A 24,787-nucleotide genomic window follows, 5' to 3' on the forward strand; every position below is an offset into this window, starting at 1 on the left:
CATCCCGCTCTTCAAGCCATAGAGACAGCGTTTGTCCGAAGACAATCTTTCCGTGGTCACATGGCCAGTGTGATTTAGACACGGAACGCTGTTTACCTTCCCACCGAGATGGTACCTATTTATCTACTCGCATTTGCATGCTTTCGAACCGCTAGGTTGGCGGGAGCTGGGACAAGCAACGGGCGCTCACTCCGTCGCGTGGATTCGATCTTACGACTGCTTGGTCTTCTGACCCTGCAGCACAGGCTTCTGCGGTTTAGCCCACAGCGCCACCACGTCCCTTGTATATAAATAAAACTAATAATAATAATATTCAAAGGATATCTTCATTTCACATATATTTCATTCTGGATTCTACTCCTTGCCAAGGGGCCCAGTATTGTCTTGGGTTAAAGATAAGGACTTACGTCTACACAGAAGTGTTCAAAATGCCCCTCTCATACTAAACCATCCACAGCAGGGATAACTTAATCACAAGTAAAACCCATATGGAGGAGCATCAATTTGGAGGAGGAGAACCTCCCTTCTAGTTGGGATCTGAAAGCCTAACTGGAACACAAGTGAAATTGACAAAGACAGGGACAAGAAGTTGCTAAATGAGAAACCTCCTGCCTTTCTCACTGTAGGTCTCTGAGCCATTGTCTCCTCCCTTTTGTTCTAGGAGGAGAGGGGAGCAGGAAATAAATATATTAGGAGAAAACTGGTTGTTGCTTTTTTCAAGGTTTTGGAAAAATGACATTGCTTGTTGAGATCAGATTAGCTGCTCCACAAAGTTAGCTATACTGAACAGAAGACCCCCACTCCCCATTTGCTAGAGAATCACCTGTGCTCCATGTTGGGATAACACTTCCACAGCTAATATCACAGCTGATGTCATGGGAATTCTAACTGTACACATCCCTCAGGAACCAGGCTTTGTCGGGGAAAAAGAACTGCTGGAGAATATAACAGTCTTTCATGTAACCTAAAATTGGGTTTCAGTGGGAGAAGGAAGCTTTCACAAACTAAGGTGACTGTCTTCTGCCTTTAACTAATTGGCAAAGTTATTTTTCCTGGCTTGCTTCTCCCATCTTTCTATTTGTTTGTTTTGCTTCTGTTTTTTGCTTGTTCTCCCCTCTTCTTCTCTGCTCCTGACCTCCAACCATGTGAGTGTATGGCGAACTCAGTCTCCCACATGAGATTTCAAATTCCTAATTTTTTTCCTTGCTTTTATACTTCTGACTGAAAATCAGGAATGCAACTGTAAGTAAATATACTTTTTCTACTTTGAATGTTTTTAGAGTAGTTTTTATTGTGCTAAGTGCTAGTTACTGTGAAATGGGTGCATGCTAAGAACTTTTGCGACTTCACTTGCACACATTTTTCTGCTGCCGTTGCTGCCATTGCTTTGTTTTATCTTTTATTTTGTACAGGAAAGAAATTGAATTATCAAATTCTGACAACAAAAACATACATTGCTAATATGTCTGGAGGGAGCCAGGCTGCTCAGAAAAGTTCCCAGGTGATGGAAAAGAATCATGATATGTAAAGGAAGTGGGATTGATTTGAATCTCTAGTAACAGCACACTAATATTCTAAATTGACCTGAATCAATGAGTGACCTTACTCATAAGTAAACCAGGAATCCAAATACTTGTGTGGGCCCTTCTCACAGAAGATATGAATGTAAGGATCACTCAACTGAAAGACTAAATAGATCACACTGAAGATAAGAACATTTTAAGTGTGAACCAGACCACTCCAGATTTCCCCATCTGGACAGGCCCTTTGACCAGGGAGAGGTCACAATGCATATTTTGTTCTCCTAAATCTCAGGTCAGGGAAGAGAACTAGAATTGCTATTTGTTGCTGTATCCTATTGTTCCCAGAAGTGTCTAGTTGAATCATTTTTCCTTCCATGTACTTCAAAGGTTTAACCATTATGCAAGACTGAAACAAATAATGAAAGCTTCCTGCACAGGTGTCATGTGCAGCTAGCAGTTATGGCTGTGTGGGTAACTCTAATTTCATAATTGTGGCGGATACACTGGATTACCTGAAAGGTATTTGTTACTCAACAAAGATGAGAAGGCAGCTGCTACATCATAAGGTTTATATAATAATAATTCTTTATTGGCTTCTATATATTGGGAAAGCACCTTGCATGAAATCACCATTGTTAAATGATATGATAATCTGTATTGATTTGTTAAACTATGCATTGACAGGGTGCTAAGACTGATGAGAATAAATGCAGGACTTCAGTGAAACTGCAGATTTAGCATACTGTATGTGCAGAAAACTGATAGTTACATTCTTTTTTCCTTTATTTTTCAAAGCAGAGAAAGACCTTCATCCTTTGCACATACTGTACAAATTCAGAGCATGCTTATTAGAAATGGAAGCATAGAATTCTATGTTTGGGCTTTAATCAAAAGAAAATCTGGACAGACTTAAAGCCAAGAATGATGAAACAAAATCTCTATTTTATTTTAATAATGGCTGTAAAAACTTTGACTCTCCAGACGTTTTGCCATTTCAAGCAGCTGCTACTAGCATAGCCAACGATAAGGGATTCTGGAAGATGTAGGGAAAATTTTTGGAGAGTGAAAGCTCTGTTTTTATTTATTTATTTATTTATTTATTTATTTATTTATTTATTTATTTATTTATTTATTTATTTATTTATTTATTTATTTATTTATTTATTTATTTATTTATACAAACCTATATGCTGCCCACACTACCCAAAGATCTCTGGGAGGCTTACAACAATTAAAATACAATTAAAATATAAGACAATTAAAATACAATTAAAATACAGTGGTGCCCCGCACAGCGAGGTTAATCCGTTCCGGATTAACCTTCGCTGTGGGAAACATCACACTACGGAACAGAAAAAGACATTGGAACACATTAAACAGCGTTTAATGCGTTCCAATGCCATAGAATACTTACCGTTGTGCAATGTTTCCCAGGGGCCGGCAGCCATTTTCGCGCCCTCCCCTCGCACAACGAGGGCACCAAAATGGCTGCCATCAGCTGTCCGGCGGGTCAAAAATGGCCGCCGGAACAGCCGAAAGGGGCCGGGGTGCAGCGTTTTCGCGCCCTTGGTAAGCAAGGGGAGCGCGCGAAAACGCTGCCGGAAGCCCCGAAATTTTGAAGCCGCGGAACAGCTGATCGGCGGGTCGCAAAGCGAAGGTCAGTAAGCAAGCAGCTTACCGACCTTCGTTCTGCGATTTCCCGCCTATACGGGCACAGTTTTGCGATCGCAAATGCGATCGCAAAAACGGCCTCGTAGAGCGAAGTCATCGCTCTACGAGGCGCCCGTTGTGCGAGGCACCACTGTATATACTCTAAAAATTGCCATCAGGGCCCACAGTTGATATTATTTCAATTAAAAGCCTTCTGGAACAGGAAGATTTTGACCTGGTGCCGAAATGTCATCAGCGTCAGTGCCAGACTAGTCTCAATTGGGAGAGCGTTCCATAGTCTGGGGTCAGCTGCCAAAAAGCACCTTTGTCTACAAGCCATCCCTCTTACCTCCTTGAGGGACGGCTCTTTCAAAAGGGCCCCCTGGCTAGATCTTAACTGCCGGGTAGGTTCATATGGAAGGAGGCGGTCCTTCAGGTATCCAGGGCCCAAGCCGTTTAAAGATTTATATGTCAAAACAAGCGCTTTGAATTGGGCCCGGGCAGCAACTGGTAGCCAATGTAATTTAAACAGAATCGGCTTGATTTATTTATTTATTTATTTATTTGATGTGTTCCCTAGCAGTCCCACCACTCACCATCTGTGCAGCTCGACTCTGGACCAGTTGCAGTCGACCGATTGTCTTCAAAGGCAGCCCCATGTAGAGTGCATTGCAGTAATCTATGCAAGATGTTACCAGTATGTGAGTAACTTTTAGTTGATTTGGAACTGAAAGGAACAGGAAGAAGATGGCCAGAAGTTCTGCTGAATTTATGCAAGTGGAAAGGTAAGGAACAAGAGTCTCTCCAGACATTTTGCATGACAGCTCCCATAATTTGGAAACCAGGCATGTTTCCAAATGTTGGGAGATGCAGACCAAAAATGAATGGCCCATAAGAGATGCCCTTCGGTTACACTGGATTCAAAAATTACAAAGTCAAATAAGTTTATATATTGTTCTTCCTCAGCAAAAGCATGGATGTATTTATAAGGCATGCCCCCCAAAAAAGACTAGACAACATCAGTAGCATGATGTGAAAGGTGAAAGGTGAAAGGTGACATGAAAATACAATAAATTAAATAAGTAAAATCAAAGCAATATTTTGCAGGCCAGAGAACATGAGCTTGCCTGTGTTCTTTTCCTTATTTTTATAGAGCTTCCTCTTCTGTAGGATTAAATCCTTGGACAGAATGTACAGCTACTGCTTCCAAAGAGGCGGTAAATCTATGCAAATTTACTTAACCGTATAATAACCAGCCAGCCTGTCCTTTAAGAGGCTCTATTATAGTTCTTCTATGCTGCAAAGAAGGTACCTGCGGAACCAAAATACAAAGGATGCGCAGTGACTGACACTAGCCTATTTGGGAATGAAGATTACAGAGGAGACTTAGATACACAAGACTTAAGTACTCAAAAAAGGCCAGTGATTTAACTACTGGGACCTGCCAACCCATTTAATTTAAACATCAAAAGTGTGCCCTGCCCTCTTGGGAAGGTTTGGAAGGAACATAGTGTCTTGCAAGGTTGCAAGTGACTCCTAGGAATTTAGGACACTGCCTGGGTGTGCATTTGCTGGGAAGTATTTGCTATTCTTCAACACACACAAACTGTCAGAAACAACTAACTATATTACAAGACATTTATAATGGCTTGAGCAGCCTGCTGATAAGTAGTACCACAGGTTTCCACTGCTAACAACAAAATGTATCTTTCATGAGGTTTCACTGGTAGTAAGACATTTCACACATCAAAAAGCATAGCCGTCTATAGTTTCTATAGAACTGTGAGTATATTGAGCAACTGGGGCTGTAGGCATGTAATGCTGTCAAAAAACAAATAAACAATTGTGCTAATTAGTCACCTCTAGCCTCCATTCAATGTATTCCTTGGTAGTTTTCTAACAAGGCTGCTCAAGTGCAGCCACAACAACTAGAACAAACTCTGTATACAAAACTCTGCATACAAAATATTCAGAGCAGCCATTCTTTCATTTGAAGAATTGTGCTTGGACAAAGGAAAACTTATGAAAATAAAAACTAGCTAGTCTGTGTATCTGTGTATGTACAGTACTGTACCTGTATGTGAACGGTCCCCTCAAATGTCCCAGCCAAGCGTATATCTGTCCCTTTGCTTCTCTTCTCAAGTTTCACCACTCTCAGTCATTTGAAGATTTCCTACGGCCTTAAATGACCCTATCTTTTCTCTCTCTCAGTTCTCCTTATGATTGGAACTCCCTCTCAAAAACAAAAACAAGGCATGCATAACACACATCTCTCTCTCTAAATCTTTCTCTCTTCTTTTAAAATGTTCTGTACAGTTTGCCTTTTCAATAAAGCATTTCATGAAAACAGCCACGCTGCTGGGTATGATGGTATAGAAGTTACAGGCCAGAAAAGGAACTTTTCCAGTCACTAGAAAAAAACACCCATCATTCCCATGCCCAGATAATATCCATCATTTCCTGTGCCCTATCTGAAGGATCATATCACCTCATATGAGCTTTTAAGATCTTCTGGGGAGGCCCTTCTCTTGGTTCCACCACTTTCCAAGGCTCATTTGGTGAAGACACAAAAGAGGGCCTTCTCAATGGCTGCTTCTAAGATCTGGAATACACTGGCCCAAGAAGTCAGGTTGGCCCCCTCCCTCTTGTCCTTCCATCATCAGGCAGACCTTTCTATTCAGGTAGGCTTTTAAGCAGCAAGTTATCTCAGGAATACTGGTTTTTAACTTACAGATTTGTAAACTGTTTTAAAACTTGATTTTTAAAAATGTGATATTTATATACGTAGTGTTTATAAATCTGTTGTTTTATCTGTCGTGAGTCACCTCAGATGAACAGGTGTTCAGTGCTTCCCAGCTCCACCTCCTCTGGCAGGCACCCGCTCAAAGGCAGCATCCAGAGGAGGTGGGGCAGGAAAGCCAGAGCACTGCCTCTGAGTGAGCACCTGGAGAAGGTGGGGTTGGGAACCGCCGAACACCTGTTCATCAGAAGGATACACTGGCATGAACCACCAAAGTAGTGGTTTGTGCCCATCTCTAACAGAAATGTTGTTCCCCCCCCCCCGCCACCTATTTTATAAGGCACCATGAGCAATGAACTAAAATAAATGTGTGCATAGAAGGTATACTTCTACACATGTATGTATGTATGTTTTATTTGCTGGACCACATTGCTTTCTGAGCTGCTGCATAGGATAAGCCATCCAATTTCCATTTGGAGGGGGGGTTGTTTTTTTGTTTGGTCAACAGTTAATGTACATACTCTGTTTATCTGGCTATTAGAAACAATGAATTCATCAACTAATTCATTTCCTGGTCAAGTCGCCTTGCAAGAGGTGATTTGTTCTTCTTTTTCTACAAACTTTGGATCAGAATTGATTTTTTTCTCATAATTTCATGTCAGTTGTACACAGTGTTTTATATACAATGTAATATTTATGTACCACTCCCTTACAATGAGTACAGGCAACATACAAAGGAACAGATGGAAGAGAAGAATCATAGAATCATAGAATCGTTGTAGGGTTGGAAGGGACCCTGGAGGTCTTCTAATCCAACCCCCTGCCCAAGGCTGGAAACCTGATACCATCCTGGACATCATACCATCCCGGACAGATGACTTCCAATCTTTTCTTGAAAACCTCTAGCTGTGGGTCACCCACAACGTTGGGAGGCAAGCTGTTCCACTGCTTAATGGTTCTCACCGTCAGGAAATTTCTCCTTATTTCCAGGCTGGATCTCCCTCTGACAAGTTGCCACCCATTGGTTCATGTCCTACCCTCAGGTGCAGTGGAGAATAAATTGATGCCCTCTTCCCTGGGGCAATACTGGAAGACCATCATGTCTCCCCTCAGTCTTCTTTTTTTAAAGCTTAACATACCTAGTTTTTTTAGTCATTCTTCCTAGGATTTAGCCGCCAGTCCCCTTATCATCTTTCTTGTTCTTCTCTGCATCCCTTCCAGAGTCTCGGCATCTTTTTTGTATTGTGGTGACTAGAACTGGACACAGCACTCCAAGTCTGGCCTCACTAGTGCAGTATAGAGTGGTACTATCACTTACCATGGTCTTGATGCTATCCCCCTGTTGATGCATATTTTAACTTTTTTTTTGTAGTGTTGTCCAGTTTTACCTTGGGGAAGAGCACCTCATTTCGTTGCACCCACTTGTGAGCGCAATGACAAATAAATTTCTTATGTCTTATGTCTTATGCAGCCTAGGACTGTGTTGGCTTTCTTGGCAGCTGCAGCACTCTACTGACTCGTCCTTAGGCAGTGGTCCACCAGGACCCCTAAATCCCTCTCACAGGCACTACTGTCAAGCCAGGTACCACCTATCCTCTACCTGTGCATCTGGTTTCTCCTGCCTACGTGCAGGACCTTACTTTTCCCACCACTGAACTGCATCATAATGGATAGGGCCCAATGTTCAAGTCTGTCTAGATCCTTCTGAATGTTGAGTCTATCTTCCAAAATATTAGCAATTCCCCCCAGCTTTGTGTCATCAGCAAATTTGATGAATGCTCCTTCAATCCCCTCATTCAGGTCATTTATGAAGATGTTGAAGAGCAATGGGTCCAAAACAGAACCTGAGGGACCCCATTGCACACTTCCCTCCACACAGATGTAGTTCCATTGAGAACCACACGTTGAGTATGGTTGGTCAGCCAGCTGCAAATCCATCTGGTAGTTGTGCTGTCTAAGAAATGCCATAATTTTCTCACACCAATTGTTAAACTAAGGTTGGGCTGGATATTTATGTACACTTAAATAGTTATAAACAATTTTTAAAAATTATAAACCATTTTTGGAAAACTACCTTGTATGAAGTAGCACTACTGCCCTTCCACTTCTGTATTTTCTCTGTTGACTGCCAATGTTATCCTGAGTCCTTAGCCCTTCCTGGAGTAATAACAATTTAAATCTGGGACTTTCTGCATGCAAAACATGTATAACTCAGCCACAGTACTATCTACATCTGAAAAAGCATGCATAGATTTGTAAAGTACTAGTTCTGCAGAGTTTATACAAAGGGAAATCAACGTTATTACAACCCCCACTCTATGCATATTTGTTTATAAGAAAAAATAAATTAAAAAGCACCTCATGTCCTCTGGATCCCTACTGTATAAGAAATCCAGAATCAGAGAAACACAGACAGGTAGCAGTGTGGAAGAGTTAAGCTAGAGCCTATGAGGGAAATGATCAGAAATAAGTATGGATTAATATTTGTTTTACATTTCTCTATCGCTTTCCTACAGTAAATTATGCTTAAATATTTAAGTGGGGATATGAGAAGTTTTTTTATTCTCTCATACAGAATGGTGGTATGTTTTTTCTTCTGCTCCTTCCTTTATTTCTTCTTGTTTCTACTCAAGACTGGACAACATTGTAGCTATCTTGACTTTGAACACAGCAGCTCTGAGTGATGATGTGTTGCATCCAAACCAGTCTTCCAGGTTTTTCAGCCATTATTCTCCATGCTGTACTTATTCTCCAATGCAATTTATCCCAAAAAGGGTTCAGTTAGTAATGCATTTACAAAGTAGATGCAACCTTAGGAGATATCATTAGCAAGATTCAGCCTACGAGTAAAAATTACAAGGTATCAGTGAAACTTTATTTGAAATCGCCATGCATTTCAAAGGGAGCTAAATCTAATATTAGCCCTTGTTAAACTGGACTCAGGGAAATCAATGGGATATTGTTTACAACTGTTAGTCTACTTATTTTGTTGTATCTAGAACAAACTTCGGACTTGCAATGGGTGAATCCCAAATTCTATTGGATTGCAAATTTTGGTTGTGATGACTCTAGTTTTGTACTTTATATCATGTTTATCAGGTGATATATTTGCAAAGTTGGTTTATGAATCCCTGAACCTGTGATAACATTACAAGAAAGAGTAGCAGGGCAGACGTGTTATTCACAAAGCACTTCCGCATCTGGGCCATGCAGTGGGTGAAAAGGGAGTTTTGTGGTTAATTGAATTGCACAATCTGAACTGCCTGGGTTGTAATCCCCTAAACTGCCTTGGGCCCTGAGCCACCTTGGGTTTTTTCAAGGCGAAAGGTGAGGTAATTTTTTAAAATGTAAATAGATAAATTAAAAATATGCTGCTGTAACTTTACAAAGACAACCAGGACTTTAGCTAGTGTGTTTAAAGACAGTACAGTGTCATTGAGAGCAAATATAGAGTGGTAGTGTAGTGTAAGATTAGGATTCAGAAGACTTGTGTTCAAATCCCTGCACAGCAATGAAAACTCATGGAGAGGGTGGCAATGGCAATCCACTCTTTGAACATTTCATATACTTCAAAAATTTCAGATCATCATGAGTCAGAAATAACTTCATGACACATTTAAGAAGAGAACCCTTAAGTCAGACAGAAAGAAATGAGTGGCAGGGCTAAACAGGCTGAAAATGATTTAAAATATACAAGGGCTTGTCTAGGCATTAGGCTTCCAAACTATACATATGGGTAAGTCCCTAAAAGTTCTGTAACTCAGAAATGGCAGGAAAATACTGAAGAGAAAAGATACACAATCAGTGATCAGAGATGCTTCTTTTATTTCAGCAATGGTTCTCTCACACACATTGTGGTGTCTGCAGAGCCATGGCTTTGCTCCAGGATGCCAAAATTTGGTGAGCTGACTGGACGTGGTTAAAAAAAAATGAATGGCAACATCTCTTAAAACTACACACTTTCAGGGAAACTCTCCATAGGGGTGGCCTGAATTCTTCATGTGTTAGGAAACAAAGTGCCCACCTTTCCAACATACTTTTATTGTGGCATTCACTCTTCACCCCACAAACTATAAAGAAAGAGAATACTACAGCATCCTGTCCATCCTGTTCTATCAGGCAATGACCTAGACTGAATGCCAAATGAAGCCACACATGCTTCTTGCATCCCATGCCCAAAGAGGAAGGGGGGGGGAATTGCAGCAGCAGTGGTCCAACGGGGCAAACCTGCCACCACTAAGAAAGAAGAGGAGGAGCGTCAAGGTGGAGTTTGTGGGAGGAAATACTGTTTGTCCCAAACTGATCGCTACGGGCCTGGAATGCCCACACTGATCCTTGCCCTAAGCTACCATTTAGAACACAAGGCATAAGCACTGGGATCACCTGTCTCACGTGCATTTTAGATCAGTGCACTGAACATCAGAAACCTGACCAATGAAAGCATTTTGCCTCTTCAAGGGACTTCATTTCCTGTGTATACCAGAGTCTCTTGTGCAAAGACATCTGAGTCATGAAACTCTCTGATCTTCCTCTCAGTTGACTTCCTGTCCCTGAAAATACTCACCACCCAAGCTCACTTGGTCATCCTCTCACTTGGTAGAGCTGCAGAGAATTGCTCACACTGTGCCCAGTTCCTCCACCATACTGGGCGGGGAAACCTCAAGTGCATATATTAGTGGAGCACCTGCTCTTGAAAGCAGCTGCTTGGTCATCACACTTGCTTTCTTCTGCTGCTCTCCCTTTCCAGAGACACAGCAAGAGACTGGATGTGATGGATTCAATCCCCTTTAAGTCATTAAAGGAAAAAGGGTGGGTGAAGCACACTGAACTTTTCGGGGGGGGGGGGAGGGAAAGCAAGTGGCCAAAGCCTGTAGCTAATTCTTGCACCTGATTACTCAACCCAATCCTCTAAGTAAAAGAGTGAGTGCATAATAATGTGGATGCAATGCTGCCCTCTTTAGCTCGTAGAAAACTCTCACCCAGCCCAACTTGCACTGCTGGCCCCCTGGAAAGGGTCAGTAAGTGAGGCAGCTGTGCGTAACACAAGGAGGCCTTCGTAAGGGCCAGCAAACAAGCAGGGACAGTAATTTCCTTGGTCTGTCGAAAGCCACCAGACCAAATTTTATTTATTTTTTTAATCAGTCTTATGTGAATATCATCCTTTCCTGTCCCCACTGGAGCTCAAAGCGGTCGCCACAAGAAAACTGAATTCGCCAAATACTGTACAAGTAAAAACACAAGTAAACGAAGGGCCAGTCTCTTCCAGCTATGGCCCAGTTTAGACGCCGAAAGTTTTGCCGGAACAAAAAACGGAGGGGGGGGGGGGCGGGGAGATCAGCTCAGTGGGGCACAGGCCGGGAACAGCCACCAAGAAAGCCGTCTCCTTTGAGACTCCCGAACCAAACCGTGTTTCTTAAGAGCAGCAAGATGACAAAAGGGGCTTTTCTTGAAGCGTTTTCTAATCCTTGTGGGGCTCACGCGCCTCTCCTGCCCTTCCTGGCGTGAGGGGCAAAAGGGGCCTTCCAAAGGCATGTCGGGAGAGCCCACCCATAACGGAGGAACGAGCCTGCCCAGTGCTGATAATCCGCCTGGCTGGGGATAGACCGCAGGAAGAGTCGGCTCCGCTTTACCGGAGGGCGTCTGCATTTTTTTTCAGTTCTAAGGGCGCGAAGCTTTCCCTCAGGCCGTAGTGAGAACCCAGGCATGCTAGTGAGTGTGTGAGTGCGCGCGCATGTAATACACAGGACTCCTTACGTACATTTCCACCCAGGTCAAGGTAAGAGCAAGCACCTCCACTAAACCGCCTCACAGTTCACCCCGCCCAGGCGGTGGCAACAGGCAGCCCTGACTCTCCCACACGCTGGCACACAGCGGGGCGGGCGTTCCGCTCCTAAATAGCGTTGCGCGCACTCGGGGCTGCGGTGCCGTCCCGAGACGGTCGCAGAGCACGGGCTGAAAGGAGGAAGAAAAGAGCGGGCGCTCCGCGACGTGGCGCCGAAGGTGGCCCCTTGCGCCGGCAAGCGAGCTGAGCAGCTTGCCAGGCGAGGACCGCGCGCGCCACATGGAGGAGCAGATGGACTGAACGAGTCTCGTTTCGTCTCTGAGGCGGGAAAAAACGAGAGCGCTCCGCTTAACTGCTGCCGCCGCCGCCACCACCACCACCTGAAAAACGCTCCGCATGCGCTGCTGGGTGAGGCGAGTGGGGGAGCACAAGGGCACCAAATTCAAACCGTGGAAGGCGAAAGGAAAGGAGGGAACGCCAGCTCGAGGAGAAGCCACAAGGAGGTGGAGACGACGGCGGTGGGAGGAGAGCAAAAGTGCGAAGAAAATAAAAATACGGGCCCCCCGGGGAGGAGAGGGAGGAGGAAGGGGTGGGAAGCAGAGGCAGGGGAAGAAGGAAAGCTAGGGAGCGAGGGAAGGTCCCTGCCATTCTCTCCAGAGGGAGCTCGTGGCTCTTCCGTGCTGCCTTCGCTTCTGAGTCTCCCGCCCAGGCGCATCCCCAAACCCAGCTCCCACCTTTCACTGTAGCTGAGCGTCCCCCACTGGGCACCGCCATGGTAGACAGGGGTCCCCTGCTGACGTCCGCCATCATCTTCTACCTATCCATCGGGGCAGCTATCTTTGAAGTCTTGGAGGAGCCTTACTGGCGAGCCGCGTCGGAGGGCTACAAGCAGAAGAAGACGAAGCTCCTCGAGGAATTTCCCTGCCTGGGCCAGGAAGGGCTGGATAAAATCCTGCAGGTGAGTTGGACAAAGGGGAGACTCCTCCTCCCCCTCCTTCTGAGGTGGCTGCGCCTCCCCCGCAAGGAAGGCAGCAGAGAAGCTGAGCCGGGGAAGATGGTTTGTTTGCCCTTCCAGAAATCAGGGGCACATCTGACCCCCCCCCCCAACAGAGGGTTTCAGAAGGAATGGAATATGTTCATTATCAGCCTAAGAAAATGCTGCCTTGGCAAGTGTCATGTTCCCCACGTCAGGAGGGAACACCTCGCCCCCCCCTTCTCCCTCACAAACCGTACACAATTGTAGTGTTTCTCCTTATTTTGGGAAGTGGTGGCAGTCAAACCTTTGAATGAAAATGCTGCGAATTGTTGGGCCCTGACGGTGCATTTTAGCCCTCTTCCTCCTCCCTCATAGAATTGCACAAAGCTAACAGTGCATGAAGAAAATATAAAGTCGTTCACCACCCAAAGAATTCTAACTCTGAGAGTATATGTTTGCAAAACAATTGTTCCTTGTGGCAGAAAAATACAAATTTTCCCACAAAGCTCAACTGAAGAACAATTGTAATTCATTTTTCACAGTTCTCCTCTCTACCTGTATTTGAAGGGATGTAATGTTTGTCTTCCAAATACTGTACTGCTGTAAGAAATTGATTTTCCCCAGGAGCATGCACGCTGCATGGGTTTACTCTGTCTTCATACTGTAAAGTTGATAACATTCTGCTAGTGACTCTTATATGGTTTTTCCAGGGCGCAGGGCCCATACATTGTTTTATATCAGCAACAGGTGTTTTAATTCCCATTGTGCCTTTTCAAATGCTGTGCAGATGTACTAGTAAAACTTTAAAATGTGAGCAGGTGTAGACAGAAGGTAGGAGATTAGTGAAAGGGAACAAATATAATGAGGGGGATGGGCTAACTTTATGAAATGTCCTGACAACAGAAAAAAATATTTCCCCTTTATTATTATAGCAACAACTTTGAGGAAAAGGCATGAGGGCTAATGAGCAAATCACCTGTTTCAAAGTTTTATGCTAGCTATCCCTGCAAGTGCTTCCTGACTGTTTAGGGGTAATGGAACTTACAGGTTTCTTAGCTAGACTTCTTTTGTGTCTTTGTTTTGAATTCTCACTATGGGTACCCTGATACATCTAAATGTGAATAGAAAGATTCCAGTCCTCAAAGAACTCATCGTAAAAGACCCTCATTGATTGAGCTGCATGAGAAACCGGAAACAAAGGATGATGCTGAATAGTTGCTGCTCTTGATCCTTTTCTTTGTCTGCCTGTCTATTTTTATGTGCTTGGTGAGCTCCATTAAGTGGAAAGTTTGCTTGGCACTTTTGTTAAGCTCTGGCTTGCACAGAGTGTGAGGTCAGAGAGTAAAACAGAAAACTGCGAAATTCTTGCTGTGATGACTGAGTGAAGACTCAGGATGAGTCTTCAGAGCACTTGGTACTGTAATCTGTTGTATTTAGCACAGGAAATGTTTTCAGTTTGGTGGTAGTAGAGCCCAGTGGCACCTTTTAAACATCTGACATACAGTGTGGCATATGATTTTGTGAACATGTCAGGCATGTGAAATAGTTTCTTCAGTTTTTGAATTGTGAGCTGCTAAGGCAGGGATCTCAGCTTTTGTATTCTGTGAATGGAAACCATGGAAACTAATGATGGTAGATAAATATGGTAAGTGGCATGTGTGTGTGCATGTATTAACATGCATAATTATATAGGGGGAAATGGTGAACACTAGGGTTAAAAGGCCACATTCAAGTGTTAAAGTGCAAGTTTTGTGAAAAACATCATATTGGAATGCTTTGGCCATCTTTGGCCATGTGTGTGGGTAAATAATGTTGCCTTTTTCTTAATCCATATTGGCTTCAGCTTTCTGAAGCTAACATGATTGTAGAGAAGCTTTCTGATGTGCTGGACTATGGTTCCCATTATCCTCAACCAATATGCTGACTGGTCGTGGTGGGAGTTGCAGTTAGACATATTTGAAGGGCAGAAAGTTGAGGAAGGTACCTGCAGAGGATCCTGAGATAAGGATCAGTTCATGTAACCAATACTGCCTGCCTTGGGCGTTCTACTGCTCAATTCTCTGCAACTCCTGGTTGTTGCTGTTTTTAAAAGGATACTTGGAATGGATTCCCAGTTTGTAACAAGTCTTACTTTATTTCAGTGGTTCTGCACCATCTTGGACTGTCATTAGATTTAGCCATTTGCTTTCACTGTATTTGTACGATGTTAATCTTGAATGCCCCCCATTCGAGAGGGGGAAACTGAGAGAGTTGTGTCCAAAGGTCTCTAATGCTAGAGCTGACCATTGATGTAACATTGCATAATCTGGGTGACTTCAGCTAATCATGCCTAACTGTGAATATGAAAAATTCCCTTTTTAATGCAGTGAGTTGGTTAGGTGATCTTGTGCCTCTAAATTTTCACTATCAGTTTTCCAGGGTTCTGTCAATTTATTCACGAAGGCTTTCACGGCTGGGATCTGATGTTGTTGTGGGTTTTTCGGGCTCTTTGGCTGTGTTCTCAAAGTTGTTCTTCCTAACATTTCGCCAGTCTCTGTGGCCGGCATCTTCAGAGGACAGCCGAAAAACCCACAGCAACCAGTTCTGTCAATTGATTGATAACCCTCCTTCTGTTTTCTTCCTCTGTGAATGATATTGTCTTAAACAACAGCTCATTAAGGAGCACTACTCTGCTTGTTCTTTGTGAACTTGTATTTTCTTGCCCTACACCCACCACATGGGAGCACACTTGACAAACATCCAATGACAAGCTTCTAGATTTAAACTCAGCCACCTGCACTCTCCAGTGAAGTTATTTGTGCACACAGGGAAGAACCATACACAAGTGGCTTTTTTCAAAGTTGTGAGAAAAGCTTCTTGCATGACTCAAGAGGCAAACTGATGACATTTTACTTTTAAAATTAAGTGTAAGAGTAAACTATCCCCTCACATTTGGAGAGAAAAGTCAACTTTTTTTTTGCATTTCCCTCTTATTTCAATTGTAGTTTCAGAGACAGCTACTTGAAATATACGAAGAACCACTGCTCACCCCCAGAGTGCAGTTTCAGAACTCTCTTAGGAGACCTGCTGCTGTTGATGTGCATTCTGTAGCATTGCAAAAAGTTTTTGATTTAGACAGCTATCAGTTTTCTGTTAGAAGGGTCACTGTTTTCCTTATCTCTGTGTCTTAGAACAGTCTATGACTGTTAGCCCTCTGTGGTCATGGTGTTACAAGCATGCATTGCATTTCACACAGAGCATCATTTCATTTGTTTACTGTTAGTGAAGGGTTTGGACATTTCCCGTTACAGTGGCTAGAATTTCCTTCTTCTTTTTCTTCAGCAGAATTCCGAAATGCAGCTGGTACAAGTGTCTCTCTGTTCTTGTCTGCAAAAGTTGAGTCACTCCCATACTTGGATTCCTTCATTAATTTCCATATGCAATTTAAAACACAGTTTGCTGTTTCTTTGCACAACTGTACTCTGTCTTACATTATTTGTCTCCCTTTGCTTCTGGTTCAATTTAGGCTTATAGCAGGTTTCTATTCCTTGTATCCTGTTAGGTGTTTGGGAGTTTTGCTTCTCCACTTGCTGTTCTATTTTTCTGATAATGAAAGTTGCTAAATGTACATGGGTTGTAATCTTATGCATGCTTGCATGGAAATAAACTCCACTATACCCAGTCGGACTGACACCTAAATAAATATGCATGGAATATGGTCTAGCAGAACAATAATTTTGAAAATCCATTGGGTTTTGTGTGCAGGTTTATAGCAATAACAAATATGATCCTCAACTCTACTTTCCAGAATTCATGCAAGGCAAGTGTTATAAAATACCCCATTTAAGAGAGATAATTTCCACCATGGCAACATCTTGGGGCTGTTCCCTTCCTCTCCTGCTGGAATGATTCTGTGTTATGATAGTGCTGTGGGACTAGGATGTGAGTACTGAGAAATGTGGTTTACTGACTCTTTGCACAGAATTCAAACCTGTATCACATCATTATACTCAAGAATACCCTAATAGTTCATAGTGTTGAGGGACATTTAGGAGACTTCAGTCAGAGTTAGAAGATTCTCTGTTGCAAGTTTCTAATGTAGGATTTTGCTCAAAACCAACCTGCAATCCTTTGTGATAGAAGATATAATTCACAGTGGATGGTATGTTTCTTCTTTTAGATTATGTTTCCATTGCTTCTGTAATAGTTATAGTAGATGGCTCTACTATTATGCAAAACAGATATTTCAAGTATCAGATGCTAACAGCAAGGAGTAAGGATAATATTTTGGAGGACAGCGTTATGTGAGATTCATCACACCCTATGCCCTCTAAATTGTCCTGCTGTGGCAGAAAGTGCTGTTCTGCCCCCTGTGTTTAACTTACAGATTGACTGCTAGTTTAGTTGGCTCTTATGCCTGAAAAGATCAAGAGGAACCACCTTGTTCTTTGCCTAAGGCAGCAAAATGCTCTGGATCAGCCTTGAACTGATGATTTGTCAGATTCAGGATACCTATTGGCCCAATGGAGTAATAGTGGGAACAATTATTTTTAGTTGGGAATGTGTCCCAGGCAGCCTTGATTCATTGGTTCTCTAGCACTACTCTTTGCTAGAAAGAGGAGACTTTAAACTAACCACAGTTTCTTGTGATATCCACAATCTGGCAACAGCTTTTTGAGACTTTCTTTAAATGTTAAACTTTAGTTAGTGTGGGGAAAAACAGGATCTAAGCCTCAGTTTGATACTGGTTTATTCTTGGTGATTAAGCTGACAGCAGTTCTGAGATACTGTACATTATGAGGAAAGAAATTGAAGCAAAAGTTGCTATTTCTTTGTGAACAGAGAGAGCGAGAGAGTGAGAGAGCAGGAGGGGGTATATGAGCACAATTTTGTGCTCTTTGCAGCTTATTCACATTGTGGAAATCCACTGTTGCCCATTACATCTGAACCTTATTAGATTATCGGATGTTGGCTCTGTACATCTTGTACATTGCCTCAGGCAGCAAAATGTTCTGGAGCATCCTAGAATAATGATTTTGCCAGGTTCGGAGCACATACTGGCCCAATAGAGAAATTACAGGAAACAGTTATTTTATCTTGGGAATACTGTATGTCACAGAGAGCCTTAACTTTGCCCTCTAGCAATATCATTTGCACCTGTGAAGAGGAGATTTGAAACTAACTACAGTTTCTTGTGATATCTACACTCTGGTAATGGTGAGTGTGGGAAGGACCCTGTAGCTTCGTCTCAGTGTCCCCTAAGAGAATGAATTTCTGTTTAATAGCTGTAATGAGGAGGAACTGTACTCTGAATTAAACAGAATAAAATATACTGATCTGAACAAATGTAGCAGCTACACACAAGATTCTCCCTTTTAATTTATCTGGCTTGTTCATTTCATTGTGAAGGTATTGTAGTTGTAAGAATGGCTGGCTGTTGCCTTTGTGAATCTGTGTACTTCCTCTGTGTAAGACTGCATTTGTCGATCAGATGTATGGTGTCAATTTAGAAAATGAGCTTTTTAAACATTACCCAAGTTCAGTGAGGGTTACTTTAAAATATATTTGCCAAAGATTTCAATGTATGCCTTGGCATCTTTGAAAATGCTATGTGCATGTAGTGTGAGACAGAAATTGGTAAGTTAGTGGGCCTTCTACTTTGTTTAGACATATTTATTCTAACAAATTAGAAGATTGTACAGCAGAGGGCAAAGATGTAGCTAGAGAAGTTCAATAGTTTCTATACCTGCCTAAGAACCTGCCTAGCTTCAGTTATGCATAATGATGGTTAAAGGAAGCTAAATATATTGGCCTTAAATGTAGGATTTTCATGTTTCTATTTCATTTTTTTGCTTCAGACCAAACACCATAAGAATTTTGGTTTGTATACATCATTTTTATATATAGTATGGATAGTTTTTTTTTAAAAAAAGTCAGTGCTGTTAAAGTTTCCTTTCAGTGCCAAGTAAAAAAAAAAGAGAAGTTGAAAATGTGGTTTGTTATACTTCTTGTAACTATTGCAAATATAACAGGGCCACACCTCTTAGTGGTAAAATGTTACAGACTTCATTGCACAGCGTATCAAGTCATAAAAATTTCCAGTTTGTGGCTGCTTCTGTTTCCTGCAACAACTGTCTGAAGACTTTCTCTTCCTTTACTTTTTTTTTTAGCCTTTAAGAATAGGGCTGGGGGACCTGTGAACTTTCAGATGTTGCTGAACTCAGATTTCCATAATCTCAAATAACTGGCCATGATAAGTACATATGCTGGGAACTGGGGTCCAGCAAATCATAAGGGCGACAGACAGACTCTCCCTTCCACAGGGCTATACAGTATACTGTTTTCACTATACCTGAGTCACACAGTTACCTTTTGAAACAGGCCTAAGAAATATTTTGTGTGTGTGTTCAGGTGTGGGCTTGGGATAAGAACATAATTACAGAGGTATAAAGGTGTGTGTGTTTGTGTGTGTGTGTGTGTGTGTGTGTGTGTGTGTGAGAGAGAGAGAGAGAGAGAGAGAGAGAGAGAGAGAGAATAGTGGTGTTGAAAGGTCTTGAAACTATGTTTTGTAGGGCTTAAATATATGAAAAGGAAAAACAAAATACAGTAGCTTATTCATCTTGTTAGTGTTTTATAGCATCATCATAATGGCTGCTGCCATTTGTGCTATTTTTTCCAACAAGGCAGCCTTTTGAACCCTGAATGGAAGCTAATTTGTTGATGGAGACAATGGCCCCACACCCAAACTTACCCAGAAACCTAGCATTCTAAGAGTCCTTAGTGCAAAGGTTTGACGCAGTGTCTGTTAATAACATTCAGCCAAACATGCTTCCAGAGCTGCTGTGACTGGAAGATCTTATCAGGATTTTCTGGTGGTGCCTGAGAGTGGTTCAAAGGTTCATGGGCATACTCAAGGGACTATGAGACAGGTAGTTCTAAGACATTCCCTTGATAGATCCTAATAGGCAGAAAGGCTACATGTCCCATGCTCCTTTGAAACACCCATGGACCCACTCCTGGGCACCACCAAGACCAGTTTTGCTTTGCTTGAGTGTTCAATATAATGGTACAGGCCCACATGAAAGTGAGAAAAGCTGCTCTTTAAACTACTGTTCTTGAACTGCAAGAATTCCAGAATTCTTCCTGGAGGAAATGCAGGCAAACTCTAGGAGACGCAGTCCAAAAGAAATGAAAATCTTGTCCCTAATTGCCAGTCACAAATACTCTGTAAATGCCTTTAGCCGAATATGATTACAGAGAGTTCTTCGGACTTTTGCAACTCCTGTGAAAGATATGAGTATATAAGGGGGCTTATACATATTTACACTCCACCACCTGATCAAATGTACATATGTTGCACAAATGCCTAAACAAGGCTCAGGTGTTGTGGACTGCAACTCTCTTCATTTCTAACTACAGTGGGGTCTTGACTTGAGAACTTAATCCGTATTGGAAGGCGGTTCTCAAGTCAAAAAGTTCTCAGGTCAAATCTGCATTTCCCATAGGAATGCATTGAAAACCATTTGATCCGTATCTGCTCTTTTCCGTCCATAGAAACTAATGGGAAGCTGCTATTCTGCCTTCGACCACTAGAGGGGGATATTTTGTTTCTTTTTTTTCTTAGGTCAAGAAAGGTTCAGGGAAGACAGGGAAAATACAGTCCAGGCAGTACCAGGCAGTCCGAAGACTGTCTCCCAATCCACTCTCTAAACGCTGGGAGGAGTGAGGAAGCAGACAGGGACCCTTTTCACTGGCCAACTGTTAAGAGCCTCGTGGCGCAGTGGTTAAAACGCTGTACTGCAGCTAAAACTGTGCTCACAACCTGGGGTTCAAATCCCAGGTAGCCAGCTCAAGGTTGACTCAGCCTTCCATCCTTCCGAGGTCGGTAAAATGAGTACCCAGCTTGCTGGGGGGGCAATGTGTAGCCTGTATAATTAAAAATGTAAACCGCCCGGAGAGTGCTTGTAGCGCTATGGGGCGGTATATAAGTCCAATAAATAAATAAATAAATAAATAAATAAATAAATAAATAAATAAATAACCGAAAGTTCAAATTTTGCACTTTCCCTGCCTCCCACGTGGTTTTTTTCAGTTCTTAACTCAAATCTAAGTATGTAAGTCAAGTCAATATTTTCCTATGAGAGTGGTTCTTAAGTCAAAATGTTCTTAACTCAAGCCGTTCTTAAGTCAAGACCCCACTGTATCATCTGAGCTTGCAGATGCTATGGAAAGTACTCCAAAATATCTGGAAGGGATTACAGCGCGGGAGACCTGTGTATATATTTGCTCCCCTTCAACAGAAATTTTGCTGATCTACTCCTATCCTGTTTCAAAGCCTTTCGGGCACAGCCCCTCTGCCTAAACATATTTCTGTTTCTGTGCATTTCCACACTGAAAATATCAGCATCTGAGGAAAACGTTAGTCCATAATACATCTGGTAATCTGTAGGAAGCTAGCTTTGTTGAGGGCAGATTAGTGTACAGTGGTGCCTCGCTTAACGACATTAATTCGTTCCAGTGAAATCGCTGTAGAGCGAAAACGTCGTAAAGCGAAAATAAAAAAAACATTGAGAAACATTAAAACCTGGTCAGTGCATTCCAGTGGGCTAAAAACTCACCGTCCAGCGAAGATCCTCCATACGGCGGCCATTTTCGGTGCCTGTATAGTGAGGAATCCGTCCCTAACCACAGCGGGGAGCCATTTTGAGCACCCAGCAGCCATTTTGAAAACCCGACAATCAGCTGTTTTGATCGTCGTAATGCGAAGAATCGGTTCCCGAAGCAGGGAACCGATCTTCGCAAAGCAAAAAAAAAAACCATTTTAAACATCACCGTAAAGCAGATTCAACGTAATGCGGGGTAATCGTTAAGCGGGGCACGACTATCATGGTATTCAGAAGAGGGGATGAAGCTGCTCTACAACTCTTTAGCTTCCATTGTACGTAGCTGTAATCTGACCTCTCCCAGCCTGATACTGTCCAAATATGTTGAATTGCCACTCACAGCTGGATAGCAATTATGAGAATTGTAATGAAATACATTTGGAGAAAACTCACTTAAATGAAGGCTTCTGTGAACTGTCCACCTCTTACTTGTTCGTGTATTGTCATACATGGTTGTTATATGTGAAGTGGAAATGAAAGGCAACCCTAAGTGTTGTTGTTGTTTAGTCGTTAAGTTGTGTCTGACTCTTTGCGACCCCATGGACCAGAGCACACCAGGCCCTCCCGTCTTCCACTGCCTCCCGGAGCTGGGTTAAATTCATGTTGGTAGCTTCGATGACACTGTCCAACCATCTCGTCCGCTGTTGTCCCCTTCTCCTCTTGCCTTCACACTTTCCCAATATCAGGGGCTTTTCCAGGGAGTTTCTCTTCTCACGAGATGGCCAAAGTATTGGAGCCTCAGCCACAGGATCTGTCCTTCCAGTGAGCACTCAGGGTTGATTTCCTTCAAAATAGATGGGTTTGTTCTCTACCCTAAATAGTGGTACTGTAAATACTATTCATCATCATTGCAAGTGAGCTAATTGGGTCTGTTAAATCTTATAAATTTTAAATCCCGATCCCTGAGGATAGAAGTCTTTCATGTAATTTAACTTGCATGTCATACTTCCACCTAGATTTGGTTCACTGATGACACTGGAAAGGTACATGGGATAACTGCATTGCATGAAGATAGATTCACTTCTGCTGCTCAGTTCAACATTGTTTAATTCTTAGCATATGTCAAATAGTATTACACTTTGCAAACATCAAACGAGGCAGTAATTTTCTACATACTCTGCTGGATGGTTAAACTGAGACGATAATGTTTTTGCTTTCTTCATGATAGGGTTCTGTTACCAGAAAAAAATGGAATTGGTTGAGAATAGGCTTTCTTTCTTAGTGGCTTAATTGTTCAGCTGGTAATAATACTAATAGCTAAATGGATCACCAGAAAGATGAACAATGGATCTAATATAAAATCAAACATAAACTTTCTCTGGAAGCAAAAAAAGACAAAGTTGTGGCTGTCCTACTTTGGGCACATCATGAGAAGAGACAACTCACTGAAAGAGTCAATGATGCTAGGAAAAGTTGAAGGAAGCAGAAAAAGAGGAAGATCAATTATGAGATGTATTAACTTCATAATGGAAGCCACAGCCTTGAGTGTGCAAGAGCTGAGCCAGGGCATTTGCTGGTCATTCATTGATTGGGTCACCATAAGTGGGAGGTGACTTGATGGCACATAACTACAATAACAAATGGGAAGAGAGATGTGTTTAAACTGTGAGCAGGATGCTAAATTGTGTTTTATACGAGTCATAAATAGCTACAATAAGGTGCATGCACACTCAAATACCTTATATTATTAAGAGATTATTGATACCAGATTCTAGGCAGAGAATCGAGACAACTGTGCACTTTACCCTACATGTGTTAGGAACTTGATCTCACAAGGAACATACTTTGCGCTGCAGCAACATTGGTCTGCTGTATAATTCCCTGTTGTTTGTGTCTTGCACACTTTAGATGTTGTCACACCTTGTCTGTTTCCCCTTATTTTGTATTTTGAAAAAGGAAAGGGTGTGTCTGGCACATAACAAGTGATTTTTCAACATCATATATGGTGCTAAATCCATTAAATATCTAAAATACATCAACGTGGCAGCTAAACTCAAATCATTAAGGTTATCTTTAACACTTAAATTGTTGACATAGTGGAAAGAAGAAAGCATACATGCACCCTATAGTAAACTCTCTAAGAAGTTAAGATGAGAAGTTTTTCCCTACCTACATTTATAGCAAAAAACTATAAACTGACTATCTTTGCTCAAGGGGTTGTCTACCATGCTGGGAAAGATAATTTGTATTTACTGGGTTTGAATAAGATGACCCATAATGAGGAGCATTATCAGGAGTGAATGGATGGCTAGAATAGTAGGGTTGTTGACACTGCATGAAATGAAGGGGTGGACATCATGTCACAGTAGAACTTAGTCACTACTGTTTCTACAGAGGCTGTAGTTTACTCTGACATACGGTTTACTCCCTGCTCTTCAAACTGGATCCTTGACATTGGTCTAAAATAACCTTTTAGCACAGTTGCTTCATTTAGAAGATACATGGGATATTTGAAATCATTTTTCATAGTTATGATGCTGCTTTTAATTATAGTCACTGAATGTGTTTATTCACATCTTCAAAGCTTCTTTTTCTAACACTTTATAACTGCTTTGGAAGAAATTTGAATTCATTAAGGATCAGCTAGGTAGGAGAACAAGAATCTGATTGTTTGCCATCTTTCATGTCTGCCAGTTAGATAGGGGGTATTTGTATTAGTTCCCTTCACAGATTGCTGCCTTGTCGTGGCAAAGGGGTTTGAGTAACTCAGAGAAGCTATGGGCTATGCCATGCAGGGACACCCAAGACGGACAAATCATAGTGGAGAGTTCTGACTAAATGTGATCCACTTGGAGCAGGACCTGGCAAGCCACTCGAGTATCTTTGCTAAGAAAATTCCATGGACAGAAACAAAAGGCTAAAACGCTGGAAGATGAACCCCTCAGGTAGGAAGGCATCCAACATGCTACTGAGGAAGAGCGGAGGACAAGTACACGTAGCTCCAGAGCTAATGAAGTGGTTGGGCCAAAGCCGAAAGGATGCTCAACTGCTGACGCACCTGGAAGTGAAAGGAAAGTCTGATGCTGCAAAGAAAAATACTGTATAGGAACCTGGAATGTAAGATCTATGAACCTTGGGAAGCTGGATGTGGTCAAACAGAAGATGGCAAGAATAAACATTGACATCGTGGGTGTCAGTGATCTAAAATGGATGGGAAATCCAAATCCCTTATGAATAAACAGTGGAAGTGATGAAGATTTAAGGAACTAGATTTGGAGGACAGAGTGCCTAAAGAACTATGGATGGAAGCTCATAACATTGTACAGTGATGCCTCGCTTAGCGATGCTAATTCGTTCCGAAAAAATTGCTGCTAAATCGCTGGAGAGTGAAGTCAAGTGGGCCTTAGAAAGCATAGCTAACAACAAGGCCGGTGGAGGTTATGACATTCCAGTCGAACTATCTTAAAATATGACGTTGTTAAGTTGGTACACTCAATATGCCAGCAAATTTGGAAAACTCAGCAGTGGCCAGGG

General features: G+C 42.2%; 2 protein-coding genes across 3 annotated transcripts in view; both read left to right on the forward strand.

Annotated features, from left to right (window-relative positions):
• Positions 1 to 24,787, forward strand: part of LOC144586395 (uncharacterized) — a 593,808-nt gene that overhangs the window by 498,333 nt on the left and 70,688 nt on the right. The gene's annotated exons all lie outside the window — the stretch shown is intronic.
• KCNK5 (potassium two pore domain channel subfamily K member 5) overlaps positions 11,548 to 24,787 on the forward strand; it is a 52,276-nt gene continuing 39,036 nt past the window's right edge. Inside the window, exon 1 of one of the 2 annotated variants that reach the window (XM_020785066.3) lies at positions 11,548 to 12,653. In XM_020785066.3, the coding sequence (XP_020640725.1) occupies positions 12,468 to 12,653 (186 nt within the window). In that variant the 5' untranslated portion in view covers positions 11,548 to 12,467. Of the gene's footprint in view, positions 12,654 to 14,196; positions 14,317 to 24,787 lie in introns of those variants that run through there. The other variant, XM_078383034.1, reaches the window with a different exon arrangement.

Source organism: Pogona vitticeps, chromosome 1, assembly GCF_051106095.1.
Source record: "Pogona vitticeps strain Pit_001003342236 chromosome 1, PviZW2.1, whole genome shotgun sequence".
In the NCBI taxonomy this organism is placed as follows: Eukaryota; Metazoa; Chordata; class Lepidosauria; order Squamata; family Agamidae; genus Pogona; species Pogona vitticeps.